The sequence below is a fragment of the Schistocerca cancellata genome, chromosome 4 (genome assembly GCF_023864275.1).
Source record: "Schistocerca cancellata isolate TAMUIC-IGC-003103 chromosome 4, iqSchCanc2.1, whole genome shotgun sequence".
Lineage (NCBI taxonomy): Eukaryota > Metazoa > Arthropoda > Insecta > Orthoptera > Acrididae > Schistocerca > Schistocerca cancellata.
The window spans coordinates 916,821,724-916,841,655 of NC_064629.1; the positions used below are offsets into that span (position 1 = coordinate 916,821,724).

Here is a 19,932-nt window from a genome sequence, read left to right on the forward strand (position 1 = left end):
TTGCTGACCTGCTATATTTTAGCTAAATGATATGGGATATTTCTTTCTATGTATTCGCAGCACATTACACTTGGCTACATAGAGATTCAATTGCCATTCCCTGCACCATGCGTCAATTCGCTGCAGATCCTCCTGCATTTCAGTACAATGTTCCATTGTTAAAACCTCTCGGTATATCACAGCATCATCCGCAAAAAGCCTCAGTGAACTTTCGATTTCATCCACAAGGTCATTTATGTATAATGTGAATAGCAACGGTCCTACGACACTCCCCTCCGGCACACCTGAAATCACTCTTACTTCGGAAGACTTCTCTCCATTGAGAATGACATGCTGCGTTCCGTTATCTAGGAACTCTTCAATCCAATCACACAATTGGTCTGATAGTCCGTATGCTCTTACTTTGTTCATTAACGCACCAATTGGCGTGCAGCGAACCGAGCTCCGTGTATGAGTCTGAGGCTACATGTAGTGGTTGTATGTTGCAGAAGGCGGCGGGGATGATGCGGCCGCTGAGGAAGGCTCCGGCGCACCTCACCCTCTCCCTGCTGCTGCTGGTGCTGCTGTTCCTGGCATTGTCAGCGCTGCCTGTGCAGGGCAGCGCGCGCGGTGGAGGAGGTGAGTACTCCAGAATACACTCGTTGGCTGTCCCCTGCATTCACTTGGCTCTGGCGTTCCGAATTTATGGAACTGGCTGTGGAATTCCTAGGCTCACGATCATTCTAATGCGCTTCTAGAGGGTGTACTGTTTCATGACAAATGGGATCGTCTCTGGTCAGAGGACCTGCCGATGACAGTTATGTGGCATAAAAATAACTCGATGCCGCAACAAAGGAACGCACTTTACACCATCGAAGTGGTTGAAGGTACTGTGAAGGTGGTGAAGCGATTGTTGTAGTTAACGTTGGTTGTACAAGTATCTGCAAAACAATGAAAGGACCGACAGCAGATTGGCACAAGGCAGTGTTTTGTTTATATCGGTGGTAGGGGCACAATGGCACATATTTATACTGATACTGAGGACAGTGACTGAACAACGTTACATCAGCATTTACTTAATTTGCAGACTAATAATTACAGCTATTACGAATAATTCTGTCAGAGACAGCAAAGGACTTGGAAGAGCAGTTGAATGGAATGGATAGTATCTTGAATGGAGGGTGTAAGATGAACATCAACAAAAGCAAAACGAGGATTATGGAATGTAGTCGAATTAAGTCGGGTGATGCTGAGGGAAGTAGAGTAGGAAATGAGACACTTAAAGTAGTAAAGGAGTTTTGCTATTTGGGGAGCAAAATAACTGATGATGGTCGAAGTAGAGAGGATATAAAATGTAGACTGGCAATGGCAAGGAAAGCGTTTCTGAAGAAGAGAAATTTGTTAACATCGAGTGTAGATTTAAGTGTCAGAAAGCCATTTCTGAAAGTATTTGTATGGAGTGTAGCCATGTATGGAAGTGAAACATGGACGGTAAATAGTTTGGACAAGAAGAGAATAGAAGCTTTCGAAATGTGGTGCTACAGAAGAATGCTGAAGATTAAATGGGTAGATCACATAACTAATGAGGAAGTATTGAATAGGATTGGGGAGAAGAGAAGTTTGTGGCACAACTTGACCAGAAGAAGGGATCGGTTGGTAGGACATGTGTTGAGGCATCAAGGGATCACCAATTTAGTATTGGAGGGCAGCGTGGAGGGTAAAAATCGTAGAGGGAGACAAATAGATGAATACACTAAGCAGATTCAGAAGGATGTAGGCTGCAGTAGGTACTGGGAGATGAAGCAGCTTGCACAAGATAGAGTAGCATGGAGAGCTGCATCAAACCAGTCTCAGGACTGAAGACCACAACAACAGCAACAACAACAACGAGTAGTATGTTTTTAGACTGGTTAGTAGCTCCAGGTGCCAACGGTCTTGCCGCAGTGGTAACACCAGTTCCCATCGGATCACCGAAGTTAAGCGCTGTCGGGTTGGCCTAGCACTCGGATGGGTGACCATAGGATCTGCCGAGCGCCGTTGTCAAGCGGGTCGCACTCAGCCCTTGTGAGGCAAACTGAGGAGCTACTTGATTGGCAATTAGCGACTCCGGTCTCGTAAACTGACATACGGCCAGGAGAGCGGTCCGCTGACCACATGCCCGTCCATATCCGCATCCAGTGACGGATGACACGGCGGCTGGTCGGTGCCGTTGGGCCTACATGGCCTGTTCGTGTGGCACAAGCAAGCCATTAACGTTCATTTTCCCCTGGGCAGCAGGTCCAGTATTGAAGTGCGGACACGTGGGTGCAAAACAGATTGATTTTACTGATAAGCGTAGTCGACGAGCGTGCAGAAAACATCAGGTAGTAACTTAAGTGACGTGTTTGCAGGACAGCTTTTAGACTCGGAGCAAAAAAGTAACACACTGGAGAGGGTAGGTATTAAGGCACCACTTCTCACAAAATCTGTTCCTATACCCTTAAAACGCTGTGTGTATTTTTTGAACTTCAGTTGCATGTCTTAAACTGAGTTTGATTTTAGATCAACTAATTTGTATCTGAAATTTACTAACAGTTGTCTGGACGTGACTGCAAAGGCAAGTCAGGTGCCGACGATGCAGAAATAACGGGCAAAATTTACGTGGTGCAGTAGAAATAATAAGTGATACTACTTCAAATGGAAGAACGTATTTCAGTCTGTATAGCTTTGCGTCATTTTGGGGAAGTGGCTCTCTGTTAGCAGAAAAGGCGATAGGTTACATTTTGAAGTTGCATGATAGAGTGGGAACACAAACACTGTGATGGAAGCATAAAGTGGAATTACAACTAAAGGTGACACTGTGGTTGAATGCCCATTTTAGAGAAGGCTTGTTACATAGTATGGATGCAAACGTGACGAGAAATTTTGCCATTTTGAATGAAATGATCTGCGCAGGCTGTAAAATCCTTTTTATTAAATGCCACTATCGGTTTCGCGTCAATTGAAGACTTATCCTCAGGTGGTCTGTACAAAATTAATAACGAAGAAATTTTTGTAAAGAATTTTTAACAGCGGTCTGAAGAATAGTGTGTTACTAGAAAGTAGTATTATATAGTTGTACGTGAAGAGTACTCACAGATTTTTTATTAACAAGAAGGAGCGTTACTAGTCTACAGCTTTTTTAGGCCCGTTTGGTCTTCATCCAAGTGTTATTTCTATAGGGTCTGCTATCCTCTTAATTTCAGTTATAGGCTACCGCTCTTAGCACGCTATTTGGTTTATAACCTGGTGTTCTTCAGACCATAGTTAAGAATTCTTAGTAATTTTTTTCTTATTAATTTTGTGCAGATCGCCTGAGGATGCGCCTTCAGTTGACGCGAAACCAGTACTCACTTTTAATAAAAAAAAAAAAGTTACAGCCAGTGCAGATAATTTCCTTCAAAATGCGCAAGTTTATTTGCGGTTGCCCGCAATTTTAAATAACATGGTCGAGAAATTTTGAACTTGGTAGACAGTCAATAACGACACGGCATTGCCTGCGACGCAAATAGTAGTATGATCTTGTTAGGAGCGCTTTATCGAGGCTTCAGAAATTTCTAAAATAATATACTGTTCCAGTGAGTGAGTGCAGTCTTCGATGAAAATGCGACTGTTGGAGTGACAGATACGAGTGCTGGCAGGTAACGATTGCCTTTTCAGAATTACGTATTTGCCCCACTCTTAAACTTTTCGTGTGGTTTATCGTTTCGGTACCGCGACACTTGATGCGTATTTCGTGCCATTCGTCGTCAATAATGTTTGTCATATAGCTTAACTGTCAGATATGTAAATCGTAATTACCTCGGAGCCATGTTCATTTCCATTGACTGACGAGTCTCACAAGTCTTCTTCTGTGCTAGCCGCGTTTATCCGACGACATGCGTGATCGTTTTGATATATCGGCTACCTATCATGCGTCGTCGTTGCTCTCTGTAGGCCATTGAATCATATTTTCCCGTACATCTGAAACAGGCAGAGTCGTAACTGTCGCTAACGAGTACATCGGCAATCGTAAACTCGAGGCATTCTGTGTCGGTTGATGTGCACCCGTATGTACGTCCGAACCAGTGGTACAGGACCCTTACCTCTGTCCCCGGCCGTAGGGACGGCGGCAGCGAAGTTAAAAACGGCCGTTAATATGAGTGACGGAACCCTTTGGAACGGGCGAGCCTCCGGCACTCGACCGTAATGCCACTCGCTGAACTGGCTAAGGAACGGTGCACCGGAATAACTCAATTCCACGCCTCTCGCGTAAACAGCAAGCTCCGCTAAAATTCCGCCCGTGTTGTCTCAGTGGCGCTGCATATTTATAAGCGGGCAAATGTGTTCGAATTTGATTAGCGTCGAGTTAGAGCGCCAGTCGACTCGGCTTCATCAGCGGCGCGCCACGTCCTGAAGCCCTTTTGTCAGGGGGAGGGGGTGGGGGTGGGGGAGCGATGGTACAGAAAAACGCCGCGCCGCGCCGCGGGACAGTGGAGTGGGGGTTACTAATGCATGCCAGGCGGCGGCAACCCCATAGTTGTCACGGCGATTTACGGCTGCGCTGCACAGGGCCTCCACTTTTAGAACTGGGCTCTTCCTTGTTTCATACATAAGCAAATGCGCGCCTGAGCTGCAGGTGCTGCCTGCAGACGCCGCTATCACAGTCTCCGTCTATTCTCTCGGCTGATAATTCCTTCGCAGCGTTGTTCCTCTCACTGGAAGAGCCTCGCACAAACCTTCCGTCTTATCCTGCTAGATTCTTAGAAGGTGAGATGTGTTACGCAGTTCGTAATCCTTTGGGCTTATGACAGCGTCTGTTGTGCAACTGAATTTCGAGATACACATTTATACTACAGGCGTGTCGTATTTCATTATGAAAAAAAAGCCAGCGGCAATTCGTTAGATATTTTACAAGGAGACGGCACGATAGTGGGGTCGGGTATTTGTCCGAAATTTTGTGTGGTGAAAGAGGACCCCTAACACCTCAGGTGGTTAACATATTAGGACGCACTACTTGGAAAATCCCGGGAAAAAGCAATCCAAAGTTTCTTTGGTGCCTTATGAGTATAAAATGTTTGTCCCTTGCCGACCCGCCGTCTGGCCTACATGATTAGAGCTCGGACCCTTACGCCAGAGGTCTTGGGTTCGATTCCTCCTGCGGCACTTTTTTTTCTTCTGTTGCTTGCAAAATTGCAGCGCATTGTCACAGAAGAATCGTGAAATTAATTCCCGGGGAGATTGTATAAAAATTCATTCTATAATTCACCGTCAATTATTGTCACCAATATTCCGAGAAATGATTCAATATGCCTGGTTTGCCTCAAAATTATCAGAAACTCGAAACATTTTCGTAAATGTTAATGGGGCATGTTTTTGTACAGATTTATTGCAAACGCCCTGTGATTGGAAAATATCCGCCTTTATACGTTGCGCAAGATGTCGCAAAAATTATAGCTTTGTTTGTTTTCACGATAATTACCACTGTGGTTCTTGTTTTAATTATTATATGTATAAAAACTAAATGTTTCCCAATCGATTTTGTTATTCTGATTGAAAACCCAATGTTTCCCCTCATATAATTTACAATTAAAAATGGAAAACCCACCGCCATGAATTGCGACGTTGGACAAAAAGAAAATAGTTTTTATTCAATAATGTAACTAATTTGTTAAAGATAATGTACGTTTGCAAAACTTCCTGAATTATTGGTGGAATAACAAAAGAAAATGAAAAAGATGGAAAAAAGTGCAAGAGGAGGAATCGAACCCGAGACCTCTGGCGTAAGGGTCCGAGCTCTAATTATGTAGGCCAGACGGCGGCTCGGAAATGGACTAACATTTTATACTCATAAGGCACCTAAGAAACTTTGGATCGATTTTTCTCGGGATTTTCCGAGTAGTGCGTCCTAATATTTTAACCATGAGAGGTGTTAGGAGTCCTCTTTCACCACACAAAATTGCGGACAAATCGCCGACCCCACGGTCGTGCCGTCTCCTTGTTAGTGTGTCAATTAGTGTAGCTAAATGCAGCTGACAGAAGGGTACAGTTTCAGCTGTACAAATCATAAGAGAACCCCAAAACACACGCTGTTGATGATAAACACACGAAGTTAAACACTTGCAGAGGGAATAACGAATGGGAACGTAACTACAAATACTAGGACCACGTAACTAGACATATAACCTGCACATATCGCTTACGGTGTTTTGTACTGGTTGTTATCTCTCTCATCCATATTTCACTCACGAATGGGGAGTTAAAAAAAAAAAGTAGTTTGCTTTCATGCACATTCTACTCTCTTACTTTGTTTTATAGTCCTGCGAGATAAATAGGACCAGAATTCTACTATCTGCGTTGTGTATCTCGAGTATCGGGTCTGTAAACATGCAAAACAGCATTTCGTGAAAAAGAACTTACTTTTTTAATCTAGCTACGCAAGTTCCCTTACGTATCTGTATCACTCGCGTGATGATTGAACCAGGTGACCGCAAATCTGGCAACGTGCCTTAATTCCTTAGGCTTTCCGATGTAGTATGGCCCCTTTTGCTGCACGCACCTGCACTACACTCTTCTAGGAGTCTGGTAGTTCGTCCATTAGTCATTCGGGTATGAGATTTTTTAATAGTCACATTTAAGTACAACAGCCACTCAGTGTTTTAGGATAATTAATCTTACTACATTAATTTACTGGCGACGCGTTTCGAGTCAATAGTATTCATCCTCACGTATCAAAGATGATGTTACTAAGATCCTCAACTAGATTATCGCTAATTTTTGTTGAGTTGCGAGGGTCTTCATTTGGTCGAAGTCGCAGATCTCCGTAAATAGAAATTAAATAACTGTATAGTTTAGTTCTTGCGAAAAGGATGTGTTCTGCGTAAGTATTTTTCGTATTTTGCTGGTGACTAACGTCATATGGGTCTTCAGGATGCATCTTTCTCTCAAAGAGAGGCTAATTTGTTCATCCGTCACCGTAGAATGTTTGACCTCGTTGACGGAACCACAATCTATAAAATCATCATCGTACACAGCTTTCATTCTTGCGTCAACGAAGCGGAAAGTCGACCGAGTTACATGCATGACACGTAACACCTCAGCCAATATTGAGGACAGAATAAAAAATATCGGGGGCATTACTTTTCAATACTCCCTCGTACGCATTTTCAGTTTCTTTGTCGAATGGCATACTGAAACTAATGAAGGTCCAGGGAAGTCGTCAAACTAATATTATTCGTATGACTTGTTGCCTCAAAGCAGTCCCAGTTATTTCGCCAGTAAATTGTTGTAATGTTGTTGTCTTCAGTCCGCAGATTAGTTTGATGTTGTTCAGCAGGTTAGGAGGTCAATAATCCTTAAAAACTGTGGCTCGTTGTGGTACCATAATCACGAAAAACCGATATGTCACTATTGCTAATTATACGGATTAGATTTTTGTTTTTTTTTTTTTTTCTCCACTTCATAGCCCGCATCTCGTGGTCGTGCGGTAGCGTTCTCGCTTCCCACGCCCGGGTTCCCGGGTTCGATTCCCGGCGGGGTCAGGGATTTTCTCTGCCTCGTGATGGCTGGGTGTTGTGTGCTGTCCTTAGGTTAGTTAGGTTTAAGTAGTTCTAAGTTCTAGGGGACTTATGACCACATCAGTTGAGTCCCATAGTGCTCAGAGCCATTTGAACCATTTGAATCCACTTCATATCACTTGACAAACCATTCAAAAATAATGTACAACATATGTGACTGAACTCCAGGGGCGTATGTACCACGAGGCCTTTGATTCTCCACATTTAAAGTCAGTAATCATTATTTTGTGAGGCGTTCTTTAGCGAGGCGGCGGAAGTCTAACCCTTGTCCATCCGGATTTGTGTTTTCTGTGTTTCCTCTACATCGCGTAAGGCGAATGCCAGGATGGTTGCTTCGAAAAAGAGATACCCGATTCCCTCCATCTCAGATGCGCCTGTCGTCTCAATGTTAAACCTTAATCTCTCTTAGTGACCTGCATTCTGTCTTCTTCGCACATTGTAATTGTAGTATTTGTAGTGCCTGACACGACGTTTATTTATATCCATCACGTTTGCTTCAGGCACTAACGACGTTTCGTTCGTGTGAAGAGCACTGGGAATCCAAGATAATGAAATGGTGCTTGTCAATTAACAGTTCTACCAACCAGTCATATATGCCAAGATTTCCAGTACACCCCGCTTTGGGGCGGCGGGTAATAATCAAATGGTCTGTACTTCTTGTTATGTCGTTATGAAGAGACCCTTCAGTTGTTTGTGCGTGCTTTCCACCAACCTGCACCGTCTACTAGAGCCTGAAAACTAATTCTGCTGTCAGCCAGAAGGCGAGCCTGTCGGGGTGGCCGAGCGGCTCTAGACGCTACAGTCTGGAACCGCGCGACCGCTACCCTGCTGTTTTGGGTTGGCGTTATGTGGGGCCGGCGTAAGCCGCTGGTGGTCATGGGAGGCACCGTAACGGCTGTACGATACGTGAAAGCCATCCTCCGACCCGTAGTGCAACCATATCGGCAGCATACTGGCGAGGCATTCGTCTTCATGGACGACAATTGCGTCCCCGTCGTATCTTGTGAATGACTTCCTTCAGGATAACGACATCGCTCGACTAGAGTGGCCAGCATGTTCCCCAGACATGAACCCTATCGAACATGCCTCGGATTGATTGAAAAGGGCTGTTTATGTACAACGTGACCCACCAACCACTGAGGGATGTACGCCGAATTGCCGTTGAGGAGTTGGACAATCTGGACCAACAGTGCCTTGATGAACTTGTGGATAGTATGCCACGACGAATAGAGGCATACATCAGTGCAAGAGGACGTGCTACCAGGTATTAGAGGTACGTGTGTACAGCAGTCTGGACCACCAGCTCTGAAGGTCTCGCTGCATGGTGGCACAACATGCAATGTGTTGTTTTCATGAGCAATAAAAAGGGCGGAAATGATGTTTATGTTGATCTCTATTCCAATTTTCTGTCCAGGTTGCGTAACTCTCGGAACCGAGGTGATGCAAAACTTTTTTTTTAAATGTGTGTGTGTATATAGAGCCGGCCGCGGTGGCCGAGCGGTTCTAGGCGCTTCAGTGCGGATCCGCGCGACTGCTACGGTCGTAGGCGTAGCGTACCGCCCAACGGAACGCCCTAGGCACAGTTAGCAATGTCTAAATGGCCCCTTTCTTTGACACGTATGGCTCTGTCGCTTAACAATTTACAATCTTCTTAATTTTTATGTAAACAGAGTTAGGTTTGCTTCAATTGCCGGTCTAAGGCGTTGCAGTCGTGGACTGTGCGGCTGGTCCCGGCGGAGGTTAGAGTCCTCCCTCGGGCATGGGTGTGTGTGTGTTTGTCCTTAGGATAATTCAGGTTAAGTACTGTGTAAGCTTAGGGACTGATGACCTTAGCAGTTAAGTCCCATAAGATTTCACACACATTTGAGCATTTTTTTTTTCTGAAAAGGTTGAAGCTCGATTGTGTTTAAACTTTGTTTGCTAGAACCGTTAGAACGGAACCGACACCAGAACATGACCTCTGAACTGCCTCGTAACCACTGTTATTTACAATAAAGTTTTGAAACTTGGTACAGCTGTATTATTGCATGAATGCAATAGACTGCTACAGTTACAACTTCCTATTACAAATACAAATAATACCTCATCTCTAAATTTCCAAATTTCGTTCAGTAAATAATCTAGAAGTAGCTTATTGGTATCACATAGTTCATGCTTTTACATGACACTGAGGCTACATACGAATCTTCAGCTTTTTGAGTTGAATATTTAGCGACTTCAATTTTTCGTAAAAACGCAGATTTTAACCAAAATATTGATCTGATCCAGTTGAGACTTGTAACCTTTAATGGTGACATTCAGCGAAACTTATTTCTGTCTTAAGATTTTTTTTGCCTAATATATTCATTTGATCGTTCTGAGACTTCAGTGTTACCATTTTTATACTGAAGCATACGCTGACGAAGTTTGGGAAAGTTATTTTAATTTCACTCAGATTATGGTGCAATCGTTTGTGTGTTAAGAACAGTGGAGTAAGCCGGGTGCACCCCAGCACAGCCGCTCGCCCCGCCGCGTCCAAACTACCCGTGTGCTGGTGAGGCGGCTCCAAGGACTCTCTCAGCCTGTAGCTTGTCTGGGGCGCCTCTTGTCGGCACGTCAAAGGGCTGCGCGCCGAGCTGCGCAAGTGCTGTGGACGGCGACAAGCCTGCACCAATTGGCTCGCTGCACTCCTCCACTTCCGTCTTCTTTCCCTTTTCTGTGCTGTGGATATCAGTTTTGGAGTGGACCGACGATTTTACTATTAAATTCATAAATCAGATGCAGGCGTACTGCAAAGTGTCTCGAAATGTACGTTTTCAACTTGTAAGTCATCCATCAAATCACTTCAACCGTATCTTTTTCTCCTTCTGAAAACTGTGGCCATCCACCAACTCTGTTTTTTTGGGTCTTTGTTGCGTCTTCTTCTGTCTCGTTCTTAAGCTGACAGGCGCATCACAAGGAAGCTGGCACTTGCAATAACCATTTCGTCCTTTTTTTAAAATTACGAAGCTGACACTGGTCACGATTGCAATTGCGGAGCGGGTCCTCGCGAGTCAAAGGCTGGCTGTGAAATGGGGTTGTGCATTAGAAGAAAAGTGCATTTCAGATAAAATCAGCGAGAAAGCGAACCGACATTTCACGAAGTTAGATGATATTGGACACAATATTATGCGCCTGACAACAGTAGGGACAACTTTCCCCACACAATGGAACATGTACACAGAAGAGCCAAAGAAACTGGCACACCTGCCTGATATGGTGTACGAACCCCTCCCCCCCCCCCCCCCCCCCCCCCGCGAGTACGTATAAGTGCCGCAACACGACGTGACGTGGACTCCACTAATGTCTGAAGTAGTTCTGAAGGGAACTGACACCATGAATCCTGCAGTGCTGTCCATAAATTCGTAAGAGTACGAGGAAGTGGAGTTCTCTTCTGAACAGCACATTGCAAGGCATCCCAGATATGCTCAATAATGTTCGTGTCTGGAGAGTTTGGTGGCCAGCGGAAGTGGTTAAATTCAGAAGAGTGTTCCTGGAGCTACTCTCGCAATTCTGGACGTGTGGAGTGTCGCATTGTCCTGCTGGAATTGGCCAAGCCCTTCGGAATACACAATGGGCATGAATGGATGCAGGTGATCAGACATGATGCTTTCGTACGTGTCACCTGTCAGTCACATCTAAACGTAACTGGGTCCTATATCACTCCAGCTGCACACGCCCAACACCATTACAGAGCCTCCACCAGCTTGAACAGTCCCTTGCTGACGTGTAGGGTCCATGAATTCGTGAGGTTGTCTCCATACCCGTACACGTCCATCCACTCGATTCAATTTGAAACGAGACTCGTCCGACCACGTAACATGTTTCCAGTCATCAACAGTCCAGTGTCGGTGTTGACGGCCCCAGGCGAGGAGTAAAGCTTTGTGTGGTATAGTCACCAAGGGTATACAGTAGTGGGCCTTCGGCTACGAAAGCCCATATCGATGATGTTCAAATGGTTCTAGGCACTATGGGACCTAACATCTGAGGTCATCAGTCCCCTAGACTTACAACTACTTAAACCTAACTAACCTAAGGACATCACACACATCCATGCCACCAGCAGCAATTTGCGGAAGGGTTGCTCTTCTGTCACGTTGAACGATTCTGTTCAGTCGTCGTTTATCCCGTTTTTGCAAGATCGTTTTCCGGCCGCAACAATGTCGGAGATTTGATCTTTTACCGGATTGACAAACTGCCTATTGGCTTCTGTCTCGGGTTCTTCGGCCGACGTTCATCTAATGATTTTTCTGACGTTTCGCCAGCACGAGTGGCTGGCATTGTCAAAGCTTCACCCTCCATTGCCGGCGGTGAATGGAGGGTGAAACTTTGACAATGCCAGCCACTCGTGCTGGCGAAACGTCAGAAAAATCATTAGATGAACGTCGGCCGAAGAACCCGAGACAGAAGCCAATAGGCAGTTTGTCAACAAGTGGCCACGAAAGCCTTAACAATTTTGTTTTACCGGATTCCTGATATTCAAGGTACGCTCGTGAAATGGTCGTACGGGAAAGTCCCAACTTCATCGCTACGTCGGAGATGGTGTGTCCCATCGCTCGTGCGCGGCCTACAACACCACTTCAAACTCACTTAAATCTTGGTAACCTGCCTTTGCAGCAGCAGTGACCGATCTAACAACTGCGCCTAATACGTGTCTTACATAGGCGTTGCCTGTTTATATATCTCTGTTTTTGAATACAAGTGTCTATACCAGTTTCTTTGGCGCTTCAGTGTATAAAGTTCCCTGATCTATTACTACGATGCACTGAACACGATCAGGATCCCATGATTGTAAAAATCTCACCAGCTTCAAAATAGGCTGCCCGACAAACAACCAAACGTGCGAAGGTCCATAGTATGGCCGGATTCTTTTGAATATGATGGTAATAAAAAGAAAATTTACCCATACCTAACGCTCTATAAGCAAAGACCGCCGAGGGCGCTACGTCACAAGTTCCGCGAATTTCTTGACAGACGAGTCTGACGAGCACAATATTGGTGACGCACCTTTACAATAATACGGCGCTTGTTTCGGCTTACCACGTGCCCTGCAGTACCACTGTACTCTGTAATGTAGCAAGAACTTAAAGAAGTCAAATCGATTCCGGTGTTACAATTTATTCGAGAAAATGAGAAGTGTTGTGTGAGTGGGTGGGGAGACAAGACAAATGCGTAATCTCCGGCGTCCGGTGTCGCAGGGCGCACTGCAGAAGCGCCACTTCTGTTTTTATTTAACAGCGCCTCGTAAAGCGAGCAGCGCATTTCATCAAACTTTCTACCCTTAAGCGGCGGCGCTTGGGGCTTAATTTACTTAGCTTACTTTGTGCGAATGGCTTCTTTGAACCGGGTCACAAACTCGATAAGACCGCCGGAAAAGAGTAATGGGTTTTTGCCCGCTCGGGATCACTCATTTCCTGCGTACTGCGTGCGCTCCGTCTTAACGACTTTTGCATCGGCCTCGGCCCTTCGTACTGTCGCGGCGCGCAATTTACTGTTTTCGAGACAGATAACTTAATTCTGGGGGACCTTTGACGAATGAGCTTCTGTACGGCAACAGAGGCTACTAGGGACGCTGTACGGTCTCTCTTCAGCTGGCCAAGTCAGAAACTGTTTCTGTTCGTTCACACACAGTTGCAAAAACATCTAGCTGTTTGTCTTTCTAGCTGCTACTGCCGTTAATTAGTACAGAAATGGAGGACAGTAAGTTGCTTGATGTTTTAGTTTGGTGTATAAGCTTATTTCGGCTTTATTGCGTTCATCGGTACTTGTCCTGACGTTGTAGATGGGCGTGTGTCAACTTTGAGTAAACCATTATTGCTGTCTGTAGTAGTTATTTGTAATATTTTTTCAGCAACGTTTTAAAGTTGTTCAATAATTTACTGTTGCTGTTGCACGTATATTATAATACTTTTTACTTTCTGATATTTGTAGAAATTCAAGGTTGACAACTAGTTATTTATTTTGAGTAAACAACGAGCCGTCAACCTTGAATTTCCACAGCTCTCAGATAGTAAAAATGTATTATAATATACGTGCAACAGCAACAGTAAATTATTGAACAACTTTAAAACGTTGCTGAAAAAATACTACAACCAACAACTACAGACAGCAATAATGGTTTACTCAGAGTTGATATACGTCCGTCCACAATTTCAGGACACCTACTGATGGTCCCTCCCCCCGCCCCCACCCCCCGCCATTAAAAAAAATAAAATAAAATAAAAAATAAAGCCGAAATAAGCTTATATACCAAAATAAAATATCGGGCAGCATACTGTTTTCCAGTTTTCTACATAATGTCTTACTGTGATATAATATAGGCTGCAGGTCCAACAATAAAGGAAAAAGGCCGTTAATTAGCGTCGAGGGATACCACACTTGGATAAAGTGTAGGAGGGGACAGTTGCACTGCAATGATTTCTTCGACGCCCGACAGTGGATGGTTGCTTCCACTGACCGTTTATAGTGCTTGCTAAAGGCTGTTTATGCATTTACTGTGTGCATCCTACCTCTATGAGATGGTTCAAATGGCTCTGAGCACTATGGGACTCAACTTCTGAGGTCATCAGTCCCGTAGAACTTAGAACTACTTAAGCCTAACTAACCTAAGGACATCACACACATCCATGCCCGAGGCAGGGTTCGAACCTGCGACCGTAGCGGTCTCGCGGTTCCAGACTGTAGCGCCTAGAACCGCACGGCCACTCCGGCCGGCCTACCTCTATGGGAACCAACATTGATTCAGCACCCAGACAAGCAAAGATCAGTACATGCGGAAACTTTCTGAAGAGTGGATCATACGATACTGCGAAAGAGGTAATCTGATGAATAGATTTGAAAAATGGACTAATGCATTACAGAGTTTAATGTAAATTATTACTACAAATTAAAATAACTTGTAACTAGCTAACACAGTGTGTTTATAACAGAACGGAACGCATGTTATAATGCCAATCATTTAACGAAGAGTAATTAAATAATCAGAATTATGCAAGTAGAATATCAAAGAACCCGTAATTAATTAGCAGCTCTGCGACATTTAAACACGAGCTGCACTGTGACGACAACTGGCGAATAGTTGCAAGTCGCAGAAGCCCTCATCTACCGTTGGCCATAAATAAACATTTCGATTTAATAATACAAATTATATAGAAAAATCATATTTATTTGTAGCGATTTAGTACGTATTCGGCGTTTGCTGAACTCTGCTTCTCCATGTGTCAAAACTTTCCGAGGATAACACAATTACCATTCAGAATGATGGATTTTCGATGCGAAAACCGTTCAAAAAAAGTGAAAGCTGTTCCACGAGCAATGGAGAGACAGAAAATCAAGCAAACTGATCAGGTAACACACTGGCGTGGAAGACTTAATTATTCCTGGAATGAAAATTAAATGGATATGGGCGGCACGTGTAGCCAGGCGAAAGGCTTTAGTTGGAATAATGAAGATTTTTGCGGGATTTATAGAGGTAGTAAGACGAAAACGACGACGTAATGGAAGTTGGGCAGAGAGCAGGCAACGTACAGGAGCAACACTAGTATGTACAGCTGTAGAGTGTAGAGGCGTCACTTGATGCCAGATGAAGATGACGATCGTTCAGTTTTCTCCGGAAATGAATTCGTACAATCGTTGCACGAATAAGACCAACGGTGGATTAAATCGTTCTCAGGCGTTGTGATATATATTTTTGCAGCCGTTGGCGTACGTGAACTTTTTGGTTTCTGGTTCCTTTTACGTGAGCATATTCAGTCGGTCCTAACAGTTCCTAAGCTGATTTCATTCCTTGCGTATAAGCAATATTAGCGTAGTAACTACTGTGGCAGCTTGCACTAACAGCTGTAAACAACGGGTGTGCATTCGACCGTTTACTTGTGAGTAGACAGTGGTCAAGTAGTGGATGTCTGACCGTATTCTGTCATGAACTACAATGGAGCAACAATTCTAAATCAAATTTTCAAGACATTCTCCTAAATGATTTGAAGAAGGGAAGAGCGTGTGCACCGTTTGTCCCACACACCTCGACTCCCGAACAAAAACGACGACGAGTGGATGCCAGCGGCGACTTGATTGAAATCCAAAACGAGGACAACTCTTTTCTGGAAAAGATCATTACGCGTCATGAGACTAGGTGTTACCGTATCGAACGTACCACAAAACCACAAAGCCCAGAAATTCACATGAAGTGTCAACGCTTTCACGACATAACCGACATGCGAGTTGAACGACACACTTTTCTGACAGTTTCACGTGGTTGTGTGAACGTTCTGTGCGTTGCACTCAAGTGGGGGAAGACTGTGCGTCGTTATGTACTAGGGTTCCCCAGAGAGTAATGCACCGTTTTTTTTTCCTCAGCCGAAAACAATGCAACGAATGGTAAACGTTACGGCTGTATTATTTGAGTTCTCCCGAGTGAGCGCGCCAAGTTCTCCGACAGATAGCGTGGCTGCAGGACAGTTTCGAAATTGCGTCTGTAGGTGATGGGCGTTACAAGCAACGTGCCGTCATTGAATTTCTCACTGCAAAGAAAGGACCAGTGAGGAATATTCACAAACGCTCTTGCGAAGTCTGTGGAGGATCTGCTGTCGACAGAAGTACAGTTAGTCGCTTGGCACGGAGGGTGAGGTCATCAGAAGGCGGTTCGGCGGAGCTCCACGATTTGCAGCGGTCGGGGAGACCACCTACGGGCTGTAAAACCTGACGGACCTGACCTAGCCCCCTCGGACTTCCACTTATTTGGGCCATTAATTGATGCCATTCGTGGAAGACATTTTGAGGATGATGATGTGATGCACACAGTGAAGCACGGGCTCCGCCACCAGAACAAGTATTGGTACCGACAGGGCGTGGAAAAATAGGGTGTGCAGATAAAACACATTCATTCGTGCGTGTAATTCTTGTTATATTCAATAAAGAGTTTTTGACGAAAAAAATGCGGTGTATTACTTTCTGGGCAACCCTCGTATTCCAAAAAGCCACCTCCCGCTGTCGTCTTCCTACTGACTAAAATACCGGGTGATCAAAAAGTCAGTATAAATTTGAAAACTGAATAAATCACGGAATAATGTAGATAGAGAGGTACAGATTGACACACATGCTTGGAATGACACGGCGTTTTATTAGAACCAAAAAAATACAAACGTTCAAAAAATGTCCGACAGATGGCGCTTCATCTGATCAGAATAGCAATAATTAGCATCACAAAGTAAGACAAAGCAAAGATGATGTTCTTTACAGGCATTGCTCAATATGTCCATCATTCCTCAACAATAGCTGTAGTTGATGAATAATGTTGTGAATAGCACTGTAAAGCATGTCCGGAGCTATGGTGAGGTATTGGCGTCGGATGTTGTCTTTCAGCATCCCTAGAGATGTCGGTCGATCACGATACACTTGCGACTTCAGGTAACCCCAAAGCCAATAATCGCACGGACTGAGGTCTGGGGACGTGGGAGGCCAAGCACGACGAAAGTGGCGGCTGAGCACACGATCATCACCAAACGACGCGCGCAAAAGAGCTTTCACGCGTCTATCAATATGGGGTGGGTCTAATAAAACCCCATGTCATTCTAAGCATGTGTGTCAATTTTTACCTCTCTATCTACATTATTCCGTGGTTTATGAAGTTTTCAAATTTTTATTGACTTTTTGGTCACCCGGTATATTTTGAAAGAGAAGCTCTGGCAATGCGAAAACGTTCACGTAGCTAGGCGTCCTACTGTAACAACACAACAATCGGTGGCAGAACAGAACTAACACTGTCAGCTTTTCTGAAACGTCAATTAAAGCGACACAAGGCGAAAAGCGGAAAAATGCTGAGTTTGGTTCACGAACTATTTTCTGTTAAACAGTACTGTTACAGATCAGGTGGCTCGATAGAGCGAGGAATGAAAAAGTCATGCGACGAACCGATGACCGATGAGAAAAAAGTCTGATAAAGAACATAACGAATCGAAGAGAGAGAACGGTTGAGCAGTTCTGCGACTGGAGAGTCGTTGCCGAAAGCTATAGCGATGGTCGAAGGAAAGAACTGAAGGCCTAGAAACGGGTATATAAAGGCGGGATGTCGTCGCACCAGTTAGCCGCACAGACGGCAAGCGACGAGCCCGAAAGGGCGACTTGACGAATACTGAGTCGCAGCGGGTCTGGAAAGAGTGAGGGAGAACCGGTTGTGACGCGACGACGTATGCGCTTCGAACCCCGGCGGCCAGCCTGGGTGGTCGGCTCGGCCTTCATTACGCTTCACAAATTGATATCTCAAGGTGGAAATACCTCCGCCCGGGAAATTGCACCTGCCACCTTAAACACGGCAGTCGTTACGACACCGGGCGCGCGGGAAGGGGCAGATTGTTTCCAATGGTTTCGTGCAACGAAATGATAATTGTGGTGCGCTGCGGCCGCTTTTAATGGTCGGCCGGGGGCGGGCGGCGGAGTGCGTGCCGCCGACACCTAGCCCACGTCACGTCACCAACGCTACGCACACTGCACGCCGCCATTCCCGAACTCGTTTGGGGACCCGTGGGCTCCGGCGGTTCGCCACAGCGGAACTCTCTCATCACGATTTTTCCGTTTATTAACCTAATTACCTTGGTATCTTTTAAAATACCTTCGCAACACTGTAAACGCCTTAATGTGCAATAACCAAAAAGTGGCGTTCGTGGTCGTGTTCGGGGCTCGTGCAGCACGCCGGCTGCTGGTGGCACGGTTGTCACCACACCGTGTGTTCTGCCGTACTCACACGGCCAGTATCTAACACGGAGGGATCCGGTTTCTCGTATGCACTGCGGTGTGGTAGCCTTCGGTGCGGGAACGGCGTCGTAGCGCTGCGGCCGGTGAACACACGAGATGCAAGAGTACCAGGTGTACAAGTATGAAACCGCAATTTGGTTGCAATAATTAAACGTCTGTTTGAAACTGATACACAATATTTTATCAAAGTAATTTCCTTTGCTGTTTATATACCGGGTGATCAAAAAGTCAGTATAAATTTGAAAACTTTGTAAACCACGGAATAATGTAGATAGAGAGGTAAAAATTGACACACATGCTCGGAATGACATGGGGTTTTATTAGAACCACCCCATATTGCTAGAAACTTGAAAGATCTCTTGCGCGCGTCGTTTGGTGATCATCTTATGCTCAGCCGCCACTTTCGTCGTGCTTGGCCTCCCACGTCCCCAGACCTCAGTCCGTGCGATTATTGGCTTTGGGGTTACCTGAAGTCGCAAGTGTATCGTGATCGACCGACATCTCTAGGGATGCTGAAGGACAACATCCGACGCCAATGCCACACCGTAACTCCGGACATGCTTTACAGTGCTGTTCACAACATTATTCCTCGACTACAGCTATTGTTGAGGAACGATGGTGGACATATTGAGCATTTCCTGTAAAGAGCATCATCTTTGCTTTGTCTTACTTTGTTATGCTAATTATTGCTATTCTGATCACATGAAGCGCCATCTGTCGGACATTTTTTGAACGTTTGTATTTTTTTGGTTCTAATAAAACGCCATGTCATTCCAAGCATGTGTGTCAATTTGTACCTCTCTATCTACATTATTCCGTGATATATTCAGTTTTCAAATTTATACTGACTTTTTGATCACCGGGTATTTCTCTCACCTCTCCGGCAGGCTATGAATGCCACGCAAAAAAGTTCTTTTTTTGAAACGAACCAGTCTGCGAGCTATACGATCTGAAGCGTTGTTCAGCGAGATCGTGTCTCGGTGATGCCCATACATGATAATCGGACGGAGCCAAGTCTGGAGGATAAGCCGCATGCCGTATTTCCCAACTGAACGCTTCGATCGTTTCCCTGACCCGTTTTGCTGTGTGTGATTGGGCGTTATCGTGGAGCAATATGACTTTGTCTAGCCTTTTTCCATATTCCGGTAGTTTTTCACGTAATGCTCGATTTAAACCGATCATTTGCTGTTGGTAGCGATCAGTGGTAACGGTTTCACCAGGTTTTCGCAGCTCAAAATACACGATACTCTTCTAATCCCATCAGACAGAGAGCATTGTCTTCTTTCCAAAGCGATTTGGTCTTGCAGTGGGTACCGATGGTTTGCCTGGATTCACCCGTGATTTACGGCGCTTGGAATGCTCAATATATATAACCATTTTTCGTCACCTGTAACTATTCGATCGAGAAATGACTTTCTTTTGTATCTGGCGAGCAGCATTTCACAAGTGGTCTTTCGATTTGCTTGCTGTCTTTCATTCAGTTCACGAGGAATTCATTTCCCCACTTTCTGCACCTTTGCCATAGCTTTCAACCTAAGAGAAACAGCTTTCCACGACACATTCAATTGTTCTTGTACAGTTTGAGAATCATCTTGATCCAATAAGGCCTGCA

At 44.9% G+C, this 19,932-nt stretch overlaps 1 protein-coding gene and 1 pseudogene across 1 annotated transcript in view; both read left to right on the top strand.

The window, feature by feature from the left end:
* LOC126184502 (latrophilin Cirl) overlaps nt 1-19,932 on the top strand; it is a 796,671-nt gene that overhangs the window by 321,760 nt on the left and 454,979 nt on the right. The window contains exon 4 of the mRNA XM_049926894.1: nt 489-618. Within this exon, the coding sequence (XP_049782851.1) occupies nt 489-618 (130 nt within the window). The remainder of the gene's footprint in view (nt 1-488; nt 619-19,932) is intronic.
* On the top strand, nt 1,905-2,022 carry LOC126185762 (5S ribosomal RNA; annotated as a pseudogene).